This window comes from Cherax quadricarinatus, chromosome 16, assembly GCF_038502225.1.
Source record: "Cherax quadricarinatus isolate ZL_2023a chromosome 16, ASM3850222v1, whole genome shotgun sequence".
NCBI classification, from domain to species: Eukaryota; Metazoa; Arthropoda; class Malacostraca; order Decapoda; family Parastacidae; genus Cherax; species Cherax quadricarinatus.
The window spans coordinates 26,086,425-26,110,274 of NC_091307.1; the positions used below are offsets into that span (position 1 = coordinate 26,086,425).

Sequence of the window (23,850 nt, forward strand, 5' to 3'; positions counted from 1 at the left end):
TGGGAACCAGTGATGGGATCATCATCTGATAAAGACTCGTGTCAGACCAGTATTCCTGAGTAATATATTATGTCACTGTACTGGATTGATAAAGCTCCCGCAGCGAAACGTCTTCTGTCAGTATCCTAGTACTTCACATGTTTTATGTGCACGCTTGTCGGCATCTGATACCATATCTTTCCTAGAAAATTGATATAATGTAAATATATTAAAAACGGAGAAGAATAATACTATTTTTTTTTTTTGCGTCTGTATGATCTACAAGATTGATCCACTGTAAAAGGAATCTTTCCCATGAAGACAGTGAGAGCCCTGAACCTACACTGAGACTGACAGGAGAGGTGTCTAGCAAGAGTATACAAGGCAAAGACAGGTGAGGTAAATAGTGATTAACACCAGCGCGTATATAAGAAATACAAATGCTATAATTAGGGCATTTATTAAACCGGAGTTTGGCCAACCAGTGGCTTTATCTAATATAGAGAAGAGAAATCACCAGAGTATATGTATATATAGTGAATGAGGCCAGGTGCTGCACTGGCTGGAGGTCTGAGCTGGGTGATGGCTGTTCTGCTTGGGTAGGAATTGTTGGGCAAGGATTTCTGAAATCATCAAAATGCCGGTGTTTTGAACGATGGTGCTGGTAGTGGCGGTGAGAGCCAATTCTAAACGGAGGAGACAGGCATAAATAAAACAGATAAAAATAGGGTATTGACGTTATATTATATAACTAAGAAAGATCTCGAAATTTTGTGCCAGGTCTAACCATAGCGGTAGATTAGAGAACAACCTGCCAGGTCACACCAATGAAAAGTCAGACCTACTGGTCCATGTTTGGCAGATCCTATTGGACCATGCTTGACAGGTCCTGACCCATGCTTGACAGGTTCTCTTGTCACCTATGTAATAGTTATCCAGCCTATTTTTAAACTTGCAAAATATTTGTTTCAAAAGCTTTTACTTGGCAGTGTGTTCCACTTATCTAAAACCCATTTACTAAATCACTTCTATCCTCTACACTTTTAAAATCTAAATTTAACCACTTGACTCCCCTGCAGCCATTTCTAGTTGGGTTATACGTATATATTTTAGACTATATACCCTCTTTATTTAGCCACCAGGCCTGGTGGCTAAAGCTCTCGCTTCACACACTTAGGGTCCGGGTTCGATTCCCGGCGGGTGGAAACATTTCGACACGTTTCCTTACACCTGTTGTCCTGTTCACCTAGCAGCAAATAGGTACCTGGGTGTTAGTCGACTGGTGTGGGTCGCATCCTGGGGGACAAGACTGAGGACCAAAATGGAAATAAGTTAGACAGTCCTCGATGACGCACTGACTTTCTTGGGTTATCCTGGGTGGCTAACCCTCCGGGGTTAAAAATCCGAACGAAATCTTATCTTATCACGCCCTCCTTATTCTACGCATTTCTAGACTAAAAGTAAGGAATTTTTATAGACTTCCTTCGTAGGAACTATTTGTTATGCCAGTGATTAACTTTGATATTCTTCTGCCATTCTCTTTCATGTTTATTATGTGATATGGAGACCCCAACTGACAGGTATGATCGAGGTGATGCCTTAACTGAGAGGTATGATCTAGGTGGTGCCTCAACAACTGACAGGTATGATCTAGGTGAGGTCTCAGCAACTGAGAGGTATGATCTAGGTGAGGTCTTAACAACTGACAGGTATGATCTAGGTGATGCTTGACCAACTGAGAGGCAGGATCTAATTAAATTATCACCAACGTCTTCGAGTATTGATAACGTATTGATAGTCACTGGTGGGTGATACGTCTCCACAGTAAAGATACCAGAGTGGTGCACATGCGTCTTATTCATCTACCAGCTATATACAAACTTTTATATATATAAGACACATACAACGTGAGCTTACTTTAGTTTAGAAACTTTTCGCCCACCAGGGGCTTTACTTGAGTGATGAAGGCCCCTGGTGAGCGAAACGTCCCAAAAATAAAATGACTTCACTTTCTATTGGTATCTCTTTTCTATATTTATTGGTAACAGAGACCTTGTGTGTATCTCTGTGTACAGAGTTGTAGTGTACCCTTGGGATTTCTGTTGCTTATACTTTTTGATGTGAAGCCAAGATGTCTATTAATTTTATTGCGAACACTTATGCACTGTTGGCTTTAAATTTCTGTTAAGTAGAATTCCTCTTTTTATTGTATTTTCTTTAGGTTTTACATTAGTTTGTGTGTACCCTGGTTATTCTCCCGTCCAAAGCTCTTTACCTTGTATTGGACCACATTTACCTGCGTCTGCAACTTTTATGATCATAACATCATCTCTGAATCATCTTGCAGCTACCTGGCCTTAGAATTCATTGTCGGCCTATTTTTTTTTCCTTTTAGTTTATTCGTAAGGGTAAGCCTGACACATGCCTTTGATGCCCACTGCCAGCGGCTGTTGGTGCTGCAGCGGATGCTGGCACTGCAGCGGATGCTGGCACTACAGGGGGTGCTGGCACTGCAACAGGTGATCAGTAAGACGGTGTATATGAGGACGCATGAAGGTGGGACAGCAGCAGCGACCACTAGTGCTGAGGCCTCAATGGTCTGAATGTTGGCGGCCTATTTTTGTCATCAGCGAACTTACTTACGTCGCTAGTCCCCCAGACTCACTCACACCCTCCCTCACATTGACACATGCACACACCATCCTTCAAGTCACACATCCTTCCTCGGTCACACACCCTCGCACACACAGACAATCTCACATAGTCTGTGTTGATGGGGAGGGGGGGCGGAATATACATTTGAGTGTGTGTTTACTCACAGATTTGGGTTTATGGGGCTCTTGGTCCCGTCTCTTAAACTTTCTGACATTATTGGTTTCTGACCTCTTGAGCCGTATCATTCAAAATTTTTGCATGGGGTTAGCCTTTACCAGTTCCCCATCCTGTTCATCCTACTTCGCAGTTACCCTAAGTCTGAAAAAGTATTGCCTTTCATCCCTGGGACATAGCTGTGTACATAGCTATGTCTGTGTCCCTTTGTTTCTAGTTCTCCCATCTGAAATAGTTTGTCTCTATGCCCTCTATCAAGTCTTATTATCTTCTATATTGTAATAGTGTTCACTAGTCCTCTCTTGCAAAGTCGTCAGGTACAGTTTCTTTAGTATCTCCTCATAGCTCTCGCCACAGCTCAGTAACTAGTCTGCCTGCAAACCTTTGATCATTTTGTTGCTTCTGAACGTTCTTGGTCAGATGGGGCTTCTACGCTGGTGTTACTTATTTTAGTACGGGTCTGGTATACGTTGTGTACAAATTTTTAAAAGGTTCCTAAAGATTATTTTGAGATCTGCTAACCTTACAGAGGATGTTCTTACAGCTCTGTGTTCTATGAGATGTGCACTCCTAGAACATTTTCTTTTGTTGATATTTGTACTCTGTCTGCTCTTAGCCTGTACTTCTTGTCTGGTCTCTCTTCATCTTTCCCAAACTGCACAATCTTGCAATTATTCGAATTAAACTGCAGCAGGAACTTGTCTGACCGCCTCTGCAATCTAAGTTTCCCTGATGGCCCTCTCTGATTTCACTCGTTTGTATTCTCAATAGTTTCACATGTACCTAGCATTCAGTCTCATCGGGTAGGCCATTTACATATCAGTAAGAGTAGTGACCCTTGTATTGATCCTTGGGTTCCCCCACTTATTATCCTTATTCATCCTACACTTCTTCACTTTCAGGTATACCTTGATCCATTGAAGGATTCTCCTTTCACCCTTGTTCATTCTTTTAACTTGTGAATCTGACTCTGGTGGGAAACTGAAATGCTTTTCTTCCGTCTAGGATGAATCATTTCACCCATGTCTCTCTCTCTCTCTCTCTCTCTCTCCCTTGTATCTCAGTAGCTCTGTCATAGGTTCATGAGATTGGATCTCTCGTCCTTGAATTCTTGTTGGTTTTCACTGGCGAAACTTTCTCTCCACACAATTTTCCACATACAACGGACAGGGTGTATTTCAATTAATATCAACCTGTATTAAGTGCTGCCTGCCTGGCCTCTGACTACATAAGGTAATTTCCCGTCTATGACATATTGAAACTCTTCCGTATAAGCTCACACAATGGTTCTGCTCCTTCCCTCAGTGCCCATGTGGATATTTTGTTAGGTCTCATGGTTTTTGCGTTGTCTGTTGTCGTCAGTATCTTAACTTCCTTTCTTGTTGTGTGGATTAATCTGACCCGGTTCTCATGTTCCCTATCATCATTTCTAGCTCCTCTCTGAATGCCTCTCTCAATATTTTTTTTAGTTCCTCGCATACCTCTCTCTGTCGTTGGTATTCCTGCTTCCTTAAGTCTTATCCTTTCGTTATTTATTGCAATTTTCACAAGTTTCCATGAAGAAGTCTTGGTTCTGTTTTAGTCTTTTCTCATGTAGCATTTTTAAATTGTCTCTCAGCTTATCTTCATACTACGAGGGTGTGTACACATGAGCTTACCTAGCAGTGGTTGCTGGGATCAGAACCCAGTTCATGGCCTCACTTCCTAACTCTTATGGATCGGCTTCACCGACTCAGCCTCCAGGCACCAACCTTCTCTACTCTTGGAAATGTGTATTATGGGTTGCCTCCACCGCTTGTGTAGCTTCTACTAATTCACCGTCCCTAGTCTTAAAGAGAGGTCCTTTCTAGCACCCGTGTGCTTCATTTGCCTTGAACTGCCATCTGTGTTTCCTGGCTTCCCTCTCCTCGCATCTTAGCCTCTCTCTATCCGCTCTATCTAATACTCTGAGTATTTTGCATTTTATATGCCATGATCAAGTGTCTTTGGTTTTCTCTTCAAGTGTTATTTGTTGAATTAGTTTGTCTGCCCTGGTAATCGACCCCCGGTAGTCCGGTACCTCTCGTTGATCTTTGAACCTCCTCGAGTTTTTATATATAACTGATTATTAGCAGAAGAATGCGGCTCCATACTGGCGCCGCATACTTCCTGCTGGGTATATCGTATGTTAGGTATAATGTTCAAAATAAGTCTCTAAGGTTCCTGAAAGTAGGTTTTAGGTTGTGTGACAGTGTATGTATATACACTTGGATGTGTGTGTATGTACGCGCGCATATGTGCAGGTGTGTACATGAGCTTGTCACACATACACAGGCATATATTTAGGTCATCAGGTGGCAGGGTATTAATCTCGAGTCAACACAGCGACCATGTTGGATAAGCTTGGCCAAGTGTGGCGTGGCTCAGGTACCGACCCACCCACCCGCCCGGCCGCCCTCGATCACGCCCACACCTCTGCATACCCTCACGCCCACACTCCCTGCCTCGCAGAAATAAGCACTCTAATTCAGAGATGACAAAAACACCAAGACGAAGCAACTTGCTCAGCGGACGAGGGAGACAGTAAAGCAGAGCAGTGACGCTGTTGTAGCTGCTGTTGGGCTGAGTCACTCAAGCTTTTGTTGCAGTGACTGACAGCAGTGACTGATGCAGTGACCGGTGCAGCGACTGAGGCAGTGACTGATGCAGTGACTGATGCAGTGACCGGCGCAGTGGCTGATGCAATGACCGGCGCATTGACTGATGCAGTGACCGGCGCAGTGACTGATGCAATGACCGGCGCAGTGACTGATGCAGTGACCGGCGCAGTGATTGATGCAGTGACCGGCGCAGTGACTGATGCAATGACCGGCGCAGTGACTGATGCAGTGACCGGCGCAGTGATTGATGCAGTGACCGGCGCAGTGACTGATGCGGCGACTGATGGAGTGACCGACGCAGCGACTGATGCAGCGACCGACGCAGCGACTGATACAGTGACCAACGCAGCGACTGATGTAGCGATTGACATTAACGTGACCACTAGAAACATCGCTGCAGTGTAGCGACTATCATGATGACTTATACTCACACACAAGAGACTAACACGCACTCTAACTTTCACTGATATTACAAATACAAATTTTTATTTCTTTGCAATTGTTACAATGTGTGATTTTACATTTGATAGTATTGTTAAGCACAAAGAAAGTCACTAAACCATGCCTGAGCATTTCGGGCAGCAATAAAGATACCCGACCGTTGGATACACGTCTTATTCATCAAACTGACGGCATTGTAAACCAGTAATATAATGATATAATGTATCTTATCACTTATTAACCCGTGGGTGTTGCTCCTTCCTCAGGGCGCAGAGCTGATCCGTGTGTCGAAGCTGACCAAGGAGGCCCGGGAGGGCAAGTTCATGAAGTTTTTATATGAGGACACCAGAACACTCTACGATGTCTTCCGTAGAGGTGTTAAGGAATCTAGTGAGTAGCTAGTAGGTCTTGTTGTTACCATCTTCAGAATGATTGACACCGTGTTATCACCACCAGGGATGATTGACACCGTGTTATCACCACCAGGGATGATTGACACCGTGTTATCACCACCAGGGATGATTGACACCGTGTTATCACCACCAGGGATGATTGACACCGTGTTATCACCACCAGGGATGATTGACACTGTGTTATCACCACCAGGGATGATTGACACTGTGTTATCACCACCAGGGATGATTGACACCGTGTTATCACCACCAGGGATGATTGACACTGTGTTATCACCACCAAGGATGATTGACACTGTGTTATCACCACCAGGGATGATTGACACCGTGTTATCATCACCAGGGATGATTGACACCGTGTTATCACCACCAGGGATGATTGACACCGTGTTATCATCACCGGGGATGATTGACACCGTGTTATCACCACCAGGGATGATTGACACCATGTTATCATCACCAGGGATGATTGACACCGTGTTATCACCAGGGATGATTGACACCGTGTTATCACCACCAGGGATGATTGACACCGTGTTATCACCACCAGGGATGATTGACACCGTGTTATCACCACCAGGGATGATTGACACCGTGTTATCACCACCAGGGATGATTGACACCGTGTTATCACCACCAGGGATGATTGACACCGTGTTATCACCACCAGGGATGATTGACACCGTGTTATCACCACCAGGGATGATTGACACCGTGTTATCACCACCAGGGATGATTGACACCGTGTTATCACCACCAGGGATGATTGACACCGTGTTATCACCACCAGGGATGATTGACACCGTGTCATCACCACCAGGGATGATTGACACCGTGTTATCACCACCAGGGATGATTGACACCGTGTTATCACCACCAGGGATGATTGACACCGTGTTATCACCACCAGGGATGATTGACACCGTGTTATCACCAGCAGGGATGATTGACACCGTGTTATCACCACCAGGGATGATTGACACTGTGTTATCACCACCAGGGATGATTGACACCGTTTTATCACTACCAGGGATGATTGACACCGTGTTATCACCACCAGGGATGATTGACACTGTGTTATCACCACCAGGGATGATTGACACTGTGTTATCACCACCAGGGATGATTGACACCGTGTTATCACCACCAGGGATGATTGACACCGTGTTATCATCACCAGGGATGATTGACACCGTGTTATCATCACCAGGGATGATTGACACCGTGTTATCACCACCAGGGATGATTGACACCGTGTTATCATCACCGGGGATGATTGACACCGTGTTATCACCACCAGGGATGATTGACACCATGTTATCATCACCAGGGATGATTGACACCGTGTTATCATCACCAGGGATGATTGACACCGTGTTATCACCACCAGGGATGATTGACACCATGTTATCATCACCGGGGATGATTGACACCGTGTTATCATCACCAGGGATGATTGACACCGTGTTATCATCACCAGGGATGATTGACACCGTGTTATCACCACCAGGGATGATTGACACCGTGTTATCATCACCAGGGATGATTGACACCATGTTATCATCACCGGGGATGATTGACACCGTGTTATCATCACCAGGGATGATTGACACCGTGTTATCATCACCAGGGATGATTGACACCGTGTTATCATCACCAGGGATGATTGACACCGTGTTATCATCACCAGGGATGATTGACACCGTGTTATCACCAGGGATGATTGACACCGTGTTATCATCACCAGGGATGATTGACACCGTGTTATCATCACCAGGGATGATTGACACCGTGTTATCACCACCAGGGATGATTGACACCGTGTTATCACCACCAGGGATGATTGACACCGTGTTATCATCACCGGGGATGATTGACACCGTTATCACCGAGGATGATTGTCTTGTCAATCATACTTGGATGGCAGGAATTGTATGTCAAAGTCCTTTGGTTCAGAACAATAATAGAGGATCTCTGCATTGCAACCCATTATTGTAAATACATAATCTCAATGTACCATTTGCAAAGACATAAATAAATAAATAAATAAATAAATAAATAAATAAATATTCAAGTTTCGCTGCGTAGGTCTATATCACACTATACCCTGTCATCAGTGTACGTAAACATTATACTTTAAGTGACACAAACGAAATAACACGGATTTTTAACTATTAAATTACGGCGTATGCTGTCAGTGGCCCTGAAACCCAACAGAAGAAGAAGAACTACTATTAAATTTAAGATTACTGCATTCTGACTCGGGACCTTTGTGACAGTTTGGAAGGTTAGAGCAGGAACTGACTATTATTTACGCAGGGTGGGTTTTTCTGTAATAGTCCATCAGGCAGGATGATTTCCCTGTTAACACTCCATCACAGAGGATAGTTTCCCCTGTCACACAGGCAGGGTTTAGACTTGAGGTAAGACGATGAAGATAGTCAAATATTACAATATGAGATCACTAGTCACATCAGTTATAACTGCTACAGTAAAGACAGTAGTACAGTATATCACAGCCTCACAATGATTAGTGTAAGACTGGGACATTCCGAACTTAAACACAGTAGCTTCAGTTATCATAGTCACAAGAAAATAATAAACCCATATGGGTAATATCAAGGATTAAATATATCATTTCTACCTATTATCAATATTATTATTATTGCATTAATGGGGAAGTTCTAAATCGAAAGGTGTCATACACTGCCTTGGGGTTATGGAAGGCAGTCAGCTTTGATTCAAGGAGTTGGAGCACTCATCCATTCCTTAGATCAAGAGCCCCTTGCTAGAATCAAGGGACCTCCCTCGAAAGGACTACTATCACTAACAGTGTTTCTCATTTACAGTAATTATTATCTTAAAATACTGTATTCCATATACTTTGAGTAATATAAAGTTTTTTCAAATTGCTTTACATATGCTAATGTTCAATAATATTTGCTTAGTTATGATTATAATAATAATAATCAATACTGCTTGTAGAGGTATCATTATTATAAATTTTTAAGCAAACTGTTAAATAGGAATAAATACTCTATAGTAAAGTATTAACATTGGTGGTTCACTGGCAGATAATGGTCCATGTCTGGGGTGGAGAGAGGGACCGGGAAAACCTTATCAGTGGCTCCACTACAACGAAGCTCTACTAAGAGCGAAAAACTTCGGTGCTGGTCTGGTGGCATTAGGTCTGAACCCTGGCCCAGAGACCTTCATTGGTATCTACTCTCAGAACTGCCCTGAGTGGATCCTCACTGAGCAGGGTCTTTACTGCCAGTCCATGGTCATCGTGCCACTCTATGACACACTGGGACCAGAGGCTTGCAACTTTATTATCAACCAAGGTGAGCAATCATGATGACAAATATTAATTATTATTATTTTATTTTATATTCATAGGAAAGCACTAAACCCATATGGGTCAAACAGCACGTAAAAAAATAGAAGTAATCAGGTTTGATCAAGGGATGGGAAGGGTAGCTCCAGTTTCTTTGACCAAGAGCCTTCATCTTCAAGGAATTCCCCTTTAAAATGTAAACATTTATATAACTTATTATAGTACTTCACAGTATTTATTTTTTATTTTAAGATTCAATAAATTATGCTGAAAATTAACTTAAGGCTCTTTCTGGCCCTTCGACAGCTTCCATCAATACTGTGGTGTGTCAGGATGACCGTAAGATGAGTCAGCTGTTGCAGAATCCACCTAAGTGTCTCAAGACACTTATTGCTATCAAAGATATTAGTCCCGAGACTGCCGAGCGTGCTAAGAAATTAGGCATGGTTATCAAGTTCTTTGAAGAGATCGAAACCCTGGGTGCTGCAAGTGAACTTCCGGAACTGGTGAGATGATTGTTTATTCTTCATTTGGGCTCACTCTGTCATTTTATATTCATGAGTTTTTATTATTAAAATTAGATAACCAACTTGTGCAGCCACCCTCATGTTTATAACATTTTGCCAAGTTAGAGCAAGAGCTATGTTTATCTAACATTCATCATGCAGGATGGTTTTCCTGTTATGTTCCATTACACAGGATGGATTTTCTAATAAACTATTGAAATTATGAGTTGGTGCATTCTTTTACATTTGTTCATTGGTTCTTTGAAATTTAACTTCATCATCATCATTTGATAGATGTTTACAAATGTATAATTCACTGTGCATTTCTTTGTTTCTGTATGCTTGAACTGAGTGTAATTGTTTTTTTCATATATATCCTCTTCTCAGTGGCAGAAATTTCAAACATAACCTTGTATAGGATTATATATATCAGTAATAACTAAAATAAATAACGTAGTAAACACTCTAGTGAAACTTTGATTTAATGCACAAAATTTGTTGCCCGGATAACATCCTGAAACAATACACAAAGTCCATTAAAGCCAGAATTGTCTGTTATTGTTATGGTCCACTGGGTAAATTTATTTTGGGTTTAATGGACAAAATCTGTTAAGGAATAATTTTCATGAGACACATACCTGGAATATATCTAGAGGGTGTTTCGGGGGTCAACACCCCTGTGACCTGGTCCATGACCAGGCCTCATGGTGGATCAGGGCCTGATCAACCAGGTTGTTCCTACTGGCTGCATGCAAACCGACATATGAATCATAGCCCAGCTGGTCAGGTACTGACTTTAGCTGCCTGTCCAAATTTTATATATAATTCATCAGTGGATTGATACATTCCCAATATAGTTACACACAACCATATCCTGGGGAGCCACGTTCTTTGACACAATAACTACATTGGTAATGATACAATATTTTTTCTGATTTAATGTCTACAAGAAAAACTGCTATATTGTGACTGACATTGAAGTTTGTCTCCAGCCTCCACAGCCAGAGGACCTCTGCACTATCTGCTACACATCTGGTACTACTGGTAATCCTAAGGGCGTTATGTTATCACACGAAAACATTGTTGCAGATGTTTCTGCAACACTCCTACAGCTAGCTGAGCACAAACCACACAAGGCAAGTTACTTTCTTGAATTGCAAATTAAAGCTGCCACTATCTGCATCCTGATTACATAATATATTCATTGGGCAGTGCCAAAGCTGTAGGGCTCATATAGGGAAATGGGAGGTAATCATGTTTAATCCAAGGCTGGGGATCATGAGGCCTTCCCCAGCATCAAGGAAATCATCCCTTTGAAGGGAATATTAACAAAAGTACTAAACCTCCATGGGTACCTCCTGTTGCCAGTGTTGGATGATAACAAGATTGAAGTTATGGCCTCTTATGTGGCATGTAATATAGTGCATCTTAAGAATGATTGCTGCTTAAGTTTGCTACACTGTATTGTTCAGTATTTTAAAAGTTTCATGTAAGATTTCCTGTCATGAGTGTTGTTTTTATTGTTACAATATTTAGATAACCTTATTTGGAATGTTTTTCCTACACAGAGTGACGTGATGTTATCGTTCTTGCCACTGGCACACATGCTGGAGCGTTGCTGTGAGGTGGCTGTTTATATAGCAGGTGGTGCTGTAGGCTTCTACTCGGGTGACATTCGTAATCTTGTCGATGACTATAAAGCTTTGCGACCAACCATCACCCCATCCGTCCCTCGCCTCCTGAATCGTGTTTATGATAAAGTCACATCATCGGTGAATGGTTCTGCCATTAAAAAGCTCATGTTGAAGATGGCGGCTGCAAGCAAGAAAGCTGAAATTGAGAGGTATGTTCTGCTTTATTAGTAGTATGGTAATTCAAGCAAGGGAAGGTTAGGTCAAATTTCTTGGACCAAAAGCTCTTCATCACTGTTGGAACACCCTTGAATGGTGTTCTGACATAAGGTTATGAAAGAAGCAAGTTTTATTATTATTATTTTCATTGGACAGCAATAATCCCATAAGGATCATACTGTGCCTGGGGAATGGGAAGGCTGGAGTAATCAGGTTTGCTCCAAGGAAGAGGAAGGTAGCTCCAGTTTCTTGAATTACGAGCCCTTCACCAGTAGTAAGGCAACACTTGATTTTCTCTCCATACTCTTTACGTCAAATCTATGTCCTCTAGTTCGTAAAATTGCAGTAATAAGGTCCTATCATTAAGTATTTTAATGTTATTTAAAATTAATATGAAACAAATATGCTTTTCATAGAGGTGTGATCAGAAGATCATCCATTTGGGACAAGTTAGTGTTCAAGAAAGTGCAAGATGGTATGGGTGGTAGATTGAGACTGCTGGTTGTGGGTTCTGCACCTCTGGCAGGCAATGTTCTCACCTTCATGAGAGTTGCATTAGGATGCGTTGTGAGTATTTTCTCTCATCACTTTATTTAAAATTCAGGTACTGTATGTGTTGACTCAAATTTTAGAGTGACTGAAAAATATCATAAAAGACTACAGTTAAGTAATTAGAACTGCATCTCGTAATATTCCATGTAGGATAAGATGACGTTGATGATAAGTATGGAGACCAAGCCACACACTGCAGAACAAGCTTTTACTAGAGCTTCACCATGATTCGTTACAGCTCTACCTAGTGAATCAATGTCCCAGTATAAAGCTTGTTCTGTCAGTCTTTGTCTTCAGTGTTACATGTAATTACCTATATCTCTCTGATTAACTGTATGCCTATGTATGTGTGTCTAAACTATATGTAACCAATGCAGTGTAATGAAAATACATTACATTGAAACATTACTACTTATCTGTTAACACTACACGCAGTCATCACTTGGTCTGTTATATGGCCAACAGATTGTGGAAGGATACGGCCAAACAGAATGTGGTGCTCCAGCCACACTGACCATCCAAGGTGACTACAGACCTGACCATGTAGGTCCTCCTATTGCTTGTAATGCTATCAAGCTTTGTGATGTTCCAGACATGGATTATTATGCTGCTCAAGGTAAGAACTGATATTTAAAAATATTTATATATCATACTCTCCACATGCATCTCTTGTGTATACAGTGGACCCCCGGTTAACGATTTTAATCCGTGCAAGAGGGCTCATCGTTATGCGAAATAATCGTTATGCGAATGAATTTTCCCCATAAGAAATAATGGAAATAAAATTAATCCGTGCAAGACGCCCAAAAGTATGAAAAAAATTTTTTTTTACCACATGAAATGTTAATTTTAATACACACAAACTGAAAAAGGCATGCACAATTAAATGACACTTACTTTTATTGAAGATCTGGTGATGATTGATGGGATGGGAGGAGGGGAGAGCATTATCTTCTTACTGTTTAGAAGGGGAATCCCCTTCCATTACGACTTGAGGTAGCAAGTCCTTTTCCGGGGTTACTTCCCTTCTTCTTTTAATGCCACTAGGACCAGCTTGAGAGTCACTGGACCTCTGTCGCACAACAAATCTGTCCATAGAGCTCTGTACCTCCCGTTCCTTTACGATTTGTCTAAAATGGGCCACAACATTGTCATTGAAATAGTCACCAGCACGGCTTGCAACAGCTGTGTCAGGGTGATTTTCATCTATAAAGGTTTGCAGTTCAACCCACTGTGCACACATTTCCTTAATCTTTGAAGTAGGCACAATGGATTCCACAACTGGCATAGGCTTCTCAGGGTTAGCCCCAAACCCTTCAAAATCTTTCTTAATTTCCATACTAATTCTCACCCTTTTTACCACAGGGTTGGCACTAGAAGCTTTCTTGGGGCCCATGGTCACTTATTTTCCAGAAACAGCACCGAAAACACTGTAATAATACGAAATATTCCGAGTGTATGCTTGGATGTTACCGCGGAGGCTGGCTGGTAAACAATGGGACGGCCGGCACATGTGAGGGCACATTGGACGCGTCTCGGACGAAAATCGGTAAGCGGGTTTTTAATCGGTATGCGCGGCAAAAATTTTGCGATAAAAGTAATCGTTATGCGGAAAAATCGCTATGTGATGCCATCGTTATGCGGGGGTCCACTGTATATATAACATTTTGATACTGCATCTCGTATACCCTTAAACTGCATTTGGCTCACTAGTAGGCAGGGGACCAAACCATGTGCAGTATGCTTGTATGCTGATTTTTTGTACTTTCAAATACACTTCCTGCAGAAATTTTTGGCCTTGGCTCAGCTATTTGGGTCTCCTCCTACCTCCTCATGCCTGGAAAAATCTAAGATCAGTTGGGCCCACTTTGACACAATAGTAATATCATATAAATATATTTACAAGGAAATCCTATTTATTACAGTGGTCTTGAGCATACAGGTGTTATGGGCACTTCAAAATAATATTGTTTATTTAACCCAAGATAGCCCCTCAGGGAAGACTTGTTGATGGGCTCCTAATCCAAGGAAGTGAACTTGTCTCTCCCCTTCCTTGGTTCAGTTATATTTGATTTTCATTTCCCAGGGGCTGTATGACCCCTACAGGTAATGTAATAATATAATAATATTTATAATAATCTATGATGCAGGTGAGTTTTTTTTTTTTAATAATACATTGACCATTTCCCACCAAAGCAGGGTGACCCAAATTATTATTATTATAATCAAAAAGAAGTGCTAAGCCACATGGGCTATACAGCAGGGTGACCCAAAAAAAGAAGAGATACTTTCATCATCATTCACTCCATCACTGTCTTGCCAGAGGTAAGACAGTGATAGAGTGAATCTGCAACAAGGAGCTCTTGAATCAAGAAATTGTACCTATCCTGTTCTTCCTTGGATTAAACCTAGTTGCTTCCCATTCCCCAAGCACTATACGACCCCTCTGGGTTTAGTGCTTCTAAATATAATAACAATTATAACTAACTGGGGATAAGCCAAGAAAGTCAGTGTGAGTTATTTCTTTGTTTCAAGGAGGATCATGCTAGAAACAATTGTAATATTACAAGATTTCTTTGTACATAGTGTTCAAAGACTAATGCAGTAAAAAGAAATAGGATAAACTTATTTCTATCAATTTATAATATATTGTATATTCCAAGTGGGGAAATTTTAGGCTATGCATTTTCCCATGTTTTGAGTGCTTAAAATGCCTTGAATCAAATCTCATCTCACAAGAAACAACTGTACATAGTGTTACAAATGGTAAATAACCCCCCTCCCCTCCCCCAAAAAAATAATTTGGCATCAATAAATTGTAAAACACATATCACTGGCACATGTATGCCACTGTTTCTGACACAATAACTTTTTGTCAACGTCATCACACTATACAGTTGTAAATTATCATCCAATTTTGTTTTATCCTATTTGGAGTTTTATTTTTTCCTTGCATGCACATTTTATTTCCAGGATGCCGCAGTTTAAGGGTTAATTGAGTATATATTGGTATAATTTACACATTGAAGAACAAAAAGGCACAATACTGTGACTGGAACAATACACAAATAACCCTGTATATACTGACTGCCCACTCTTTTCTGTTAGCATGACAAAGTAACACTAACAGAAAAGAGTGAGGCAGCCAATATATATAGGGGAGCATGGAAAAGGGATGGGAATAAGAGAGGGAGAAGAGGAAGTAGTGGTAGTAGTAGGTAGGTAGTGGAAGTAGAACATTGGGAGAGTAGTTTAGTGGCAAGAGAGAAAAAAGGGGGAGTGAAGGGTGAGGGGAGGCAAAAGTAAAGGAAGTAGAAATAGTAGGGAAATTGGGGGAAAGACTAAGTAGAAGTAGAAATGAGGTCATTCTAAGGACAAAAAAAGGAGCATTGCAGGAGTACTAAAGGCCCACAAGGGGTAAGGCCAAATGTAGGGGAAGAAAACTGACAAACAGAACACAGTAGGCAAAAGAAAGGAAAACAAAGAAAAAGGAAAAAGATAGGAAAGGAGGAGAAGAAAGGATCAAGTTAAGTCATGAGTGTTCTGAAGTTTGGAGCAATTGACAATGTAATGAGAAAGGAAGGCATCTACAGAGACAAAGCCAAGACTAAGTTTCATACAAAGAAAGTCGTGTATGAGGGGATGCTTCAACAAGACAACGACTGTGAAAGCTAGATGTAGGGTAGACAGTTTTAGCAGAGGACCAGTCAGCAGGATGACTATGATTTTTATCATGACGGACAAAAGCATTATTGGTGTTGGCATTCCTAACACTAATTTTGTGTTCTTCGAGTCTGTCAAAATGAGAGCAGTCAGTCTCTCCAAAGTATTGGAGAGGACAAGAGGAGCATGAAATTGAATAGACACCAGGGGCATCTATAGTGGGAGGAGAGGTATAAGCCAGATTACTGTAAAAGGTGTTAGTTTGACGAAAAGTACGTTTATTGTCCAAGGAACAGAGAGAGTTGGTGAGATTAGAAAGACTAGAAATATAGGGAAGGTAGAGAACGGGATTACACAGGAGTAGCGTTTGGAAGAGAGGAAAGTCTGTTTAGCATGTGATAAAGCAGAGTTTATGAAGTTAGAAGGGAAGCCAATATGAGAGAATGAATTACGAAGAGTGGAAATTTCCAAAACAAGGAACTGAGGGTCACAAATGCGGAGGGCACGGAGAAAGAGAGAAATAGCATTTTTTTTTGAGAGAGGGAGCATGGTAAGAAAAGTAATGAATATACATGCCACATGCGATAAATAGAAAAAGAAAAGCCTGTAGCTGAGCAGTGGACATGTATATCAAGGAAAGGAAGCAAAGAGTTATATTCCCATTTAGCTTTAAACTTGAGGAAAGGAGCAAGATTATTAAGGGCATCGAGAAATGGTTGGAAGAGACGAGAGTCATGGGGCCAAAGAGCAAAGATGTCGTCTACATAGTGGAGCCAGAGAGAAGAGCGAATACCAATAGTAGGAAGAACAGTTTCAAATTATTCCACATAAAGGTTAGCAAGAACAGGGGATAGAGGAGAACCCATAGTGACACCAAAGGTTTGAGAATAAGTTTATCTTTAACCCTTTGACTGTCGCGGCCGTATATATACATCTTACGAGGTACCGTGTTTGACGTATATATACTCATAAATTCTGGCGGCTTCAAATCAAGCAGGAGAAAGCTGGTAGGCCCACATGTGAGAGAATGGGTCTGTGTGGTCAGTGTGCACCATATAAAAAAAATCCTGGAGCATGCAGTGCATAATGAGAAAAAAAAAACTCTGACCGTTTTTTTTAATTAAAATGCCGACTTTGTGGTCTATTTTTGTATTGCATTTATGGTTGTATTCTCGTTTTCTTGGTCTCATTTGATAGAATGGAAAACATATTATAGAAATAGATGTGATTTTGATTGATTTTACTATAAAAAGAACCTGGAAATGGAGCTCAAAGTAGGGGAAATGTTTGATTTTTGCCAATGTTCAAAAGTAAATAAATGATGTCATTGTCCAACAAATGTCTAAGTAGCCATTCTAATATGCAGTCATAAATGGGTTTATGTTATTTATACAATTATTACAGTATTGCAGTAGTCTGCATAATAGTAAGTCTTCTATTTTTTGTTTGAATAAAAATTCAAAATAGAAAGAAAGAGTAATATCAGAGGGGCCTGGAGACATGACTGATGAGCAAAGAAAATGTTATTTTAGAGCCAGGAATGTCTGCATTGTTCATTCTGGACCTTATTTTGAAATTGTCATATTTTTTAGTTTTCGTGAAATTGGCCAAATTGCAAATTTCTGACCACATTATTAGGTAGTTGAAATCGGTAAATGGGCAGTTTCTTGTACTCAATCGATAGAAAAAATGGAGTTCTAAAGAAATCGCTATGAGTTTGGGCGACTGGAACAATGGAATTAGCCGAGAATAGGGCTCAAAGTGGGCGAAATCGCCGATTTGTAAACAGCGCCGAGGTCGCTAACTTCGCGAGAGCATAATTCCGTCAGTTTTCCATCAAATTTCGTTTTTTTGGTGTCATTACAATCGGGAAAAGATTCTCTATCATTTCATAAGAAAAAAATAATTTTTTTTTTTTTTAAATTTTGCGACACCAGAAGACACCTCAGGATTGGGGGTTGCGACAGTCAAAGGGTTAAAGGAAAAGAAGTTAATCCACACAGGTGAACAATATCAAGAAAGACATCAGCAGGTATAGGGAGATGAAGCAACCTTTCATCTTCCACATTTATTATGAGACACTGGTATCAGGTAAACCTTATTGTAGACTGTTCCATTAGCCAATTTTTTTTTTTTTTTTTTTAGGACTGCACTTCTTGTATTCTTTCAATATGAATATTGTGTAACTAATGAAGAAGGTTATAATGTACTATCTAAATTTTTCATTTTATGTTGCTGCAGGTCAGGGTGAAGTTTGTATCAAAGGTTCCAATGTATTCAAAGGATACTTCAAAGATCCAGAAAAGACTCGGGAAGCAGTTGATGCCTCAGGATGGCTTCACACTGGGGACATTGGCCAGTGGCTACCTGTAAGTTTAAGTTCATCTCTTAGACATAAAATAGTTCCATACTATAGTGTTTATTTCATAAATCTCTCCACTTCATGTGGGATTTTATTTTCATACTTCTTTGTACTTGGCACTACTGAACATTTTATTATAACTGTAATTTAGAAGGGTGATGTGTAAAAATCACACTAAAACTGCTTCTTTCTTACAGAATGGAACATTGAAAATTATTGATCGTAAAAAACACATCTTTAAGCTTGCACAAGGTGAATACATAGCCCCTGAAAAAATAGAAAATATATATGTACGATCACAGTACGTTGCTCAAGTCTTCGTACATGGTGAAGGTCTTAAGGTAAGATATGAATGTTTTACTCTCATTTGTTTAAATGTTATCAGGTGAATGTGAGATTGTATGGTCATTTAAAATACTGTTTTTATTACTTATGTTTGTTTATTTTTGTTTGTGAAGATGTGTATATATGTTCAGATGCTATACACTCTTATGTGGACATTGTAAATGGTTGTGTATATGCTGTAGTGGTGTGTGTATATATTGTGAATGCATGTGCACATGCAATATTGAAGGTGTGTATACATTAAATTAATAAACCTTGTTTGCTCCTTTCTTTTTACATGACCAAACTGTCTTAGTAACTTATAAGGAGAGTAGGAGGGAGGGAGGGAGGGAGGATGAGGCATGGGTAGGGGGAAAAAGATTGTTATTATTAATTTGTATTCATGGGGCATACAGTGCCTGAGAGATGGTAGCTCTAATTCTTTGGATGAAAAGCCCTTTACCAGCATCAAGGACACTCCTCATCTTTGAAGAAATAAGAACAGAGGATACAGGTGCTAAAGAACTACAAAGCTGAATAGCAGAACATTCACTAATTTTTATTGTTGACAGGCGAGTGTGGTGGGAATTGTGGTACCAGAGGTAGAGGCTATTAAAGAATGGGCAAGAGAACAAGAGATACCCGGCACTCTCTCGGTTCTCTGTGCTAATCCTCACATTAAACAACTTATTATGGATGATATTACGAACCTCGGCAAGGCAGCTGGTTTGAAGTCCTTTGAGCAGGTGAGATTTTTAAATTTCATATTTAATTTCTCCTGTACAATTGAACTGAAATTATTAGGGGTTAAGTTGCTAGAGGTATCATGAGTTTGGAATTTGAAAACAAAATTATATCCGTATAACAAATTTAATTTGATATGAGCTGAATTTGACATAGTTAAACAGTGAGTGTCCTCTTGAGTGTTCTGCATATTTGTAACCCAGAGTTTTTTATGATGAAAAAATAAAACAACATAAGCCTTCAACTTGAAAATCCTAAAATCTTAAATTGGTAAATCTTGAAAATTTTTTGAAATGGCTTTTACAGTACACAAGTTTAGGAATCATACACAACGAAAGATATGTTGATATGGTTTCAACAGTCAATTCTTTCTTACCTGTTCAACACCCAGGCACCAACACCCAATTATACTTTCATTTGGCTTCTTAGTAATTAAATACTAAAGGGGTTACTAGCCTCTTGCTCTTGGCATTTCAGTCACCTTTCACAGCATGCATGCCTCATTGGGGAAAATTTTAGCCCACTATCCTAATGGGATATATGTTCATATACATATATACAAACATTATCTCAGTCCAGAGCAGGATTCAAACCTGCACACACTGCATCAGAGTATGTAGTACTTTAGTCACACAGCCAGACCCTTGACAATAATTTTGCCTGTTTGTGAATTGTTAAGCATGCACATTACAAGCATATATAATTTTTTCAGGTCAAGGATATCTACTTGCACCCAGACCTCTTCAGTGTCCAGAATGGTCTCCTGACTCCTACTCTCAAATCCAAGAGACCACAACTAAAAAAATACTTCACTCCGCAAATTGATGACATGTATGCTAAATTGCCCTAAATCAGGTTAATCTGTTGCTTAGGTCAAATAATAAAAATCTTTTTACTGAGTGAGATAATGTCTGTTGTGTGTCTGACGTGTAAGATTGGATTGTGAATGCCTATGAAATATTTAACTTGTGCCTCGTATTGTCTGTACTTATTATATGACAATTACATATGTAATTAAGTATTATAAAAGAACTAAAGAGTATTGATCATTTAGACATGCTTATGTAAGAACATAAACTAGACACTCACAATAGAGAAGAAACAGCTTTGCTTTCTTCAGACTGGCTGTTTTAAATACTATATACTGTACGAGTTAATAATACTGTAGAATTATCAAACATAGAAGATTATAACTACTGTATATTACATCATTTTATAGAGTGTGGTAATGAGTAAATTAACTTTATGTACATATTATACCATGTTTTTAATTGGCTAGAATACATGTTAACAAATTTGAATTGCTAATTAGTGGAAAAAATTTTGGTATGTACTGTATAATAAATAAAAAAATTAGGAAGTTCAAGTATTAACAGTTTATTATTTTTCATGTTTTTTGGCATTTAACCCTTTCACTGTCTGCTCACAAACTTTCTCTATGTTGAAAAAAAAAAATTCTTATGAAATGATAATCTTTTCCCGATGGTAATGACACCAAAAGTATGAAATTTGATGGAAAACTTATGGAATTACACTCTCGTGAAGTTAGCAGTCTTGGTGATATTTACGCACCAGTGATTTTGCCCACTTTGAGCCCTATTTTCGGCCAATTCCATTGTTCCAGTCGACCAAACTCGGCTATTTTGCTAGAACTCCATTTGTTCTATCGACTAAGTACAAGAAACTGATCATTTACTAATTTCAACTACCCAATAAAGTGATCAGAAATTGATAATTTGGCCAATTTCATACACAATTCAAGTAAGGCCAATTTCAAAATAGGGGCCACAATAAACAATGCAGACATTCCTAGCACTAAAATAAAATTTTCTCTGTTCATTAGTCACATCTCCAGGCCCCTCTTATATTACCTTGCTTTCCATATTGAATTTTTATTCACAAAAAAGAGAAGATTTACTGTTATGCAGACTATTGCATTATTGTCAAAATGGTATAAATAATATCAGTGCATTTGTGAAACAGTAAACAAATGTTCAAGAGTAAACAAATCACGCATGGTGTGATTTGTTTACTCTTGAACATTGGCAAAAATCGAACATTTCCACTAATTTGAGCTCAATTTCAAGGTACTTTTAGTCCGAAAACCATTCAGAATCATCTCTATTTCTGTAATATATCTTCCATTCTATCAAATGAGACCAAAAAAAAACGAGAATACGACTATAAAGACCATATAAAAATATACCACAAAATCAACGTTTTAAAGCAAAAACACGGTTGGAGCTGTTTTTTCTCATGCACTGCGTGCTGCAAGATTTTTTTATACTGCACACACTGACCACTCAGACCTATTTTCTCATGTAGTTCTACAACATCAACACTGGCTTGTAAGCCGTAGTACTACGGCACCAACAGTGAAAGGGTTAATGTTCAATACAAATAATGTAAGGCAGTGCATTTGCTGGTGCACTGCTTGTGCATTTGCATGCATTGACAATGTTTTTGTTATTTTTTGCATTTCCAGTCTTTAATGAAATGTGTGGCAATATTTTTTATTTTTAATACATTATTTATTAGTAAAATAGGCTAATGATGTGCATTGCAATTGAGTCTGTGTTTATGAAGGTTATATTGTAATAGAAAATAATAAAGATGGTAAACATTGCAGGTCAATAAGTTATGAGTTATTTCAATGTTGCTTTTATGAAATATGAATAAATGTGAGTGTTAGGCATAACATGTTCTAGCTGAGGGAGAGAGTGATATTCCATAATGTTAAACATTACTTCACGTTGACCTATCCAGATCGTGCAATAGGGGTATATGATCATAAAGGAAGCTACTGAGGCAAAACAATATTCTAGTCAGTTTTCAATTATTATCAGACGTCATTGCCTAAGGTGCTCAATTTGTGTGATTGTATAGTCTTTATTTTAATATATACAATATATATCTGTTCTCAAATTTAAAAAATCCTGTAATATCAACGAGTTTTAAATTAAGAGTTTTTTTTTGCCAAAATTTGAGCAGCTAATGAGTGTGGCAGAATAATTTTGTACAGTACTATATTGGGTTTTATCATAAGAAAGATAGCAGGATATAATTACCTTGTAATGTTCTCTGTAAATAGTTGCTGCTGGGTTTAACATTTTGGCTAGCAATGTAATTTACTCCTGTATATGCAAAGATCAGATATTTCATTGCCAAGACAAAGCCTTCCTTTCTGTTTAAATATCAAGTTAAAACGTTCTCAAATGATAATGCCATATTTCCTAATATATTATTATTAATATTTTATGCATCAAATAAAACTAAATTTAATGAACAGTAAAATTCTCTGTTGGATCATTTGCATTTGCAGAACGGGTGAATGACAAGTAGATTAATATTATTTATCTTCAGAATGTTTTTAATAAAATTACCCAATGAGATTATAAAAACAGAGATTACACTGTACTGCCTTATTTTTCATACCACTATACCAGACATTATGAGTGCAGTAGGCCACAACATTTAAATTATTAAGTAAAACTGTCAGCTAGTTTCATGTTATAAGTGGCCCTCTCTTGCTTATTTACTATGTTCAGAATTCAAAGTATTTTGTGAAGTTCCTTAATGATGTATATAAAAAGACAAATTAACCTTGGGTTAATGACTGAATTAGTGTTTATTGGATGTTTATAGAAATTTCAGCATGACCTTTTTTTTATGCCATCACACCCAATTTTTGAATTACAGTATCTTTGTTCTCTTCTGAAAAGCATTACAACTCGTCATAAAAAATGTATTTCTTTTTGTAATTGTATATTCAAGGAGATTTACATAAATTGTATTTCCAATTCATACTTTCACACTGTCGTACTCCTCATTGCTCCTTGTGTATTAATGAAATTAATTAAAATGATAAATACCAATTTGATAATCTTGTCTTTCTTTGGTTACGGACTTGTAAAATATACAATTCTTGGAGCTATTCCGAGTTTAATTTTTATCCTGGTGGCCTTAACCCTTTCACTGTCCAGGCCCTCAGAATTAATATTGTTCTCAGTGTCCATATTTAAAAAACAATTTTTTCTTCTGAAATGGTAGAGAATCTTTTTCTCAAGGTAATGGCACCAAAAGTAAAAAATTTGATAATGTCGTCATAAGGCTCCTCTCCCAAGCGTGAGTTATTTATGATTTGTTCCAGCCAAAGTATTTTGAATTTTTCTTTCTTCATTGCTGTATAGTCCTTGTGGCTTAGCGCTTCT

At 39.1% G+C, this 23,850-nt stretch overlaps 1 protein-coding gene across 7 annotated transcripts in view; it reads left to right on the forward strand.

The window, feature by feature from the left end:
* Positions 1 to 23,573, forward strand: part of LOC128688910 (long-chain-fatty-acid--CoA ligase 1) — a 115,059-nt gene extending 91,486 nt beyond the window's left edge. For all 7 annotated transcript variants that reach the window (XM_053776956.2, XM_053776959.2, XM_053776957.2 and 4 more), the window contains 11 exons: positions 6,155 to 6,278; positions 9,376 to 9,645; positions 9,945 to 10,144; positions 11,137 to 11,280; positions 11,713 to 11,987; positions 12,411 to 12,561; positions 13,012 to 13,162; positions 18,451 to 18,578; positions 18,769 to 18,912; positions 19,468 to 19,641; positions 20,352 to 23,573. In XM_053776956.2, the coding sequence (XP_053632931.1) occupies positions 6,155 to 6,278; positions 9,376 to 9,645; positions 9,945 to 10,144; positions 11,137 to 11,280; positions 11,713 to 11,987; positions 12,411 to 12,561; positions 13,012 to 13,162; positions 18,451 to 18,578; positions 18,769 to 18,912; positions 19,468 to 19,641; positions 20,352 to 20,489 (1,899 nt within the window). In that variant the 3' untranslated portion in view covers positions 20,490 to 23,573. The remainder of the gene's footprint in view (positions 1 to 6,154; positions 6,279 to 9,375; positions 9,646 to 9,944; positions 10,145 to 11,136; positions 11,281 to 11,712; positions 11,988 to 12,410; positions 12,562 to 13,011; positions 13,163 to 18,450; positions 18,579 to 18,768; positions 18,913 to 19,467; positions 19,642 to 20,351) is intronic.
* The last annotated feature ends 277 nt before the right edge of the window (positions 23,574 to 23,850 follow it).